Source organism: Sinocyclocheilus grahami, unplaced genomic scaffold (assembly GCF_001515645.1).
Source record: "Sinocyclocheilus grahami isolate Dianchi unplaced genomic scaffold, SAMN03320097.WGS_v1.1 scaffold12382.1, whole genome shotgun sequence".
In the NCBI taxonomy this organism is placed as follows: domain Eukaryota; kingdom Metazoa; phylum Chordata; class Actinopteri; order Cypriniformes; family Cyprinidae; genus Sinocyclocheilus; species Sinocyclocheilus grahami.
Window position 1 is genome coordinate 1,939 of NW_015514388.1, and position 2,113 is coordinate 4,051.

At 36.5% G+C, this 2,113-nt stretch overlaps 1 protein-coding gene across 1 annotated transcript in view; it reads left to right on the top strand.

Moving 5' to 3' along the window:
* LOC107578863 (excitatory amino acid transporter 2-like) overlaps positions 1–2,113 on the top strand; it is a gene marked incomplete at both ends in the record, with an annotated part of 5,840 nt that overhangs the window by 1,931 nt on the left and 1,796 nt on the right. Inside the window, 2 exons of the mRNA XM_016264768.1 lie at positions 1,137–1,242; positions 1,458–1,584. Coding sequence (XP_016120254.1) covers positions 1,137–1,242; positions 1,458–1,584 — 233 coding nt within the window. The remainder of the gene's footprint in view (positions 1–1,136; positions 1,243–1,457; positions 1,585–2,113) is intronic.

Genomic DNA, 2,113 nt, shown 5'->3' on the forward strand with positions numbered 1-2,113 from the left:
AATATAATGTCCTCATATGAGGCCGCAGGGTCTTAAGAGGTTAAAGATATCTTATGTTCACACTGTGGTTTATGTTTAGCATTGCAGAAGCATGTGTTCTTCCATTTATTCTTAACAGAGCATATAATAAACATTATTAGGGTGTGTATGAGACTGATTCCAGATAATCAAGCTCTCATCTGAGGAGTTCCTTCTAATTGTTGCGTTTGCAGAGCTTTATATACACCATTTCAAGGTGGATCCACCTGGGTCTTTCTCTGATTGTTTGTTTGCTTTGAACACATTGCACATCACATTTTTATTGAGCAACACTACACTAAACATTCTTTTTTATGGAAATGGGTCAAAACATTTTATGAGAGCAACTCTGCCGAGGATAGAGACTCAAGAATATGACTGACTAAAAAAGATATAATCAAAGGTGATGTGCCATGCAGGGACTTCTGGGAAAATTATCCCAGAATTTTACTGTTTTCCGCTGTTCTTTTTTTACTTCCAAAACAGTATTTTACTATAGACATATCTTGGTGACTACAATATATTTTCACCATAAATTACATGGTAATTCATACTTTATAATTAATTTTTTAATTTGTTCAATTAAGTGTATTTGTCAGGCCCTGTTCCTGTCATGTGTTGTGTTTTCCTCCCCCACGTGCTTCCTATGTTTCCGGCTTATGCCCTTATTTGGTCCTTCCCGTAATCCCGTTCCCTGATTAGTTCTTCATTTGTTTCCAGCTGTGTCTAGTTAATTATCCTCGTACCCCTGTGTACTTTAGTTCTAGTCAGTTCAGTCTGTCTCTGTCGGGTCTTAAACATCGAATGTTGTGCTACATGTTGTGTTCCTGCCTGCTCTGTGTCTCCCCTTCTGAAGATTATTAAAGACTATTATTTGTGATGACTCCACGTCTCCTCGTTCCTTGCTCCTCCTGTAGACAACCGTGACAGTGTTGTCCTGTTAAATATAATGTTTCACTCTATATAATAAAAATAACATTTAAAGTACAGTAATAATATTGTAATAATATAATTAATAATGATAATAATATATATATATATTTACACTAAACTGTGTCCAAAAGAGTTTTGCTTACCGTTTTATGGAATCGTCATTTGTTTCTTGCTTCTCTTTTCAGGTTCAGACGGTGATGAAAAAAGTAGCTGTCCCAGTCCAGAACCAAACAGAACCGATCATTGTCAATAGGAAAAAACTGGAACTCAAGTGGGGAATGAATGTTTTAGGTTAGAGTATATTCTGTTTTTTTTCTGTACTTGAAACGCAAAATACAGCATAAATGTAATTTTAAGTACCAGCAACTACAGAAAGTGGCATTTCAGTTTGTGATGCATTCTTGGAATACCAAATAATGTTAGGAATTATCAATAGAAAATAGATGAATTTCTGTTTAATTTCACTATGTTTAATCATCATTTTTGTCACCTCTCTGTGTTGTAAGGTTTGATTGGGTTCTTCATCACGTTTGGCATCTGCATGGGGAAAATGGGAGAGAGGGGGAAGCTCATGTGCGAGTTCTTTAACATCCTTAATGAGATCATCATGAAGATGGTGTCCATGATCATGTGGTCAGTATTCTGCCTTTATCATGAATGTGTACAATCTATTGCAACTGAAACAAATGAATTCGTTTTAGCCATTTTACGAGTGTCATAAATAACAATAATTAATCTCTGCATGTTTTGATTCCTGAAGCATGGGATAAAACTGGCTACAGAAGTGTAGAAGGTTTTTGTACTAAGGCATTATTGTGTTTGAATTTGTCCAGCGTGTTCAGGGGTGTTCAGTAGAGTAAGAGAATTGGACAGAGAGAAAAGTATAGCATGTAAGGAAGAGGGAGAAAGGGGAATTTGTCAGGGAGACAACAGCACAGGAATCTGAGAGAGTGCACCATCATATTTGTGTTCCCATGAGTAAATGTGGGAGTTTTATTCTGGATGTAATATATCCTCCAACAAATAGGCCGCAGACAGATGCCCACATGCTGGCAAAGACAGACATAGCAGAAAACAGTTAGAGCACTGAACTTATGAATCATATCTGCAGAAATGAAACACTTGATCTGTAATGCTAACAGGCCATTTTACAGCACAAAAG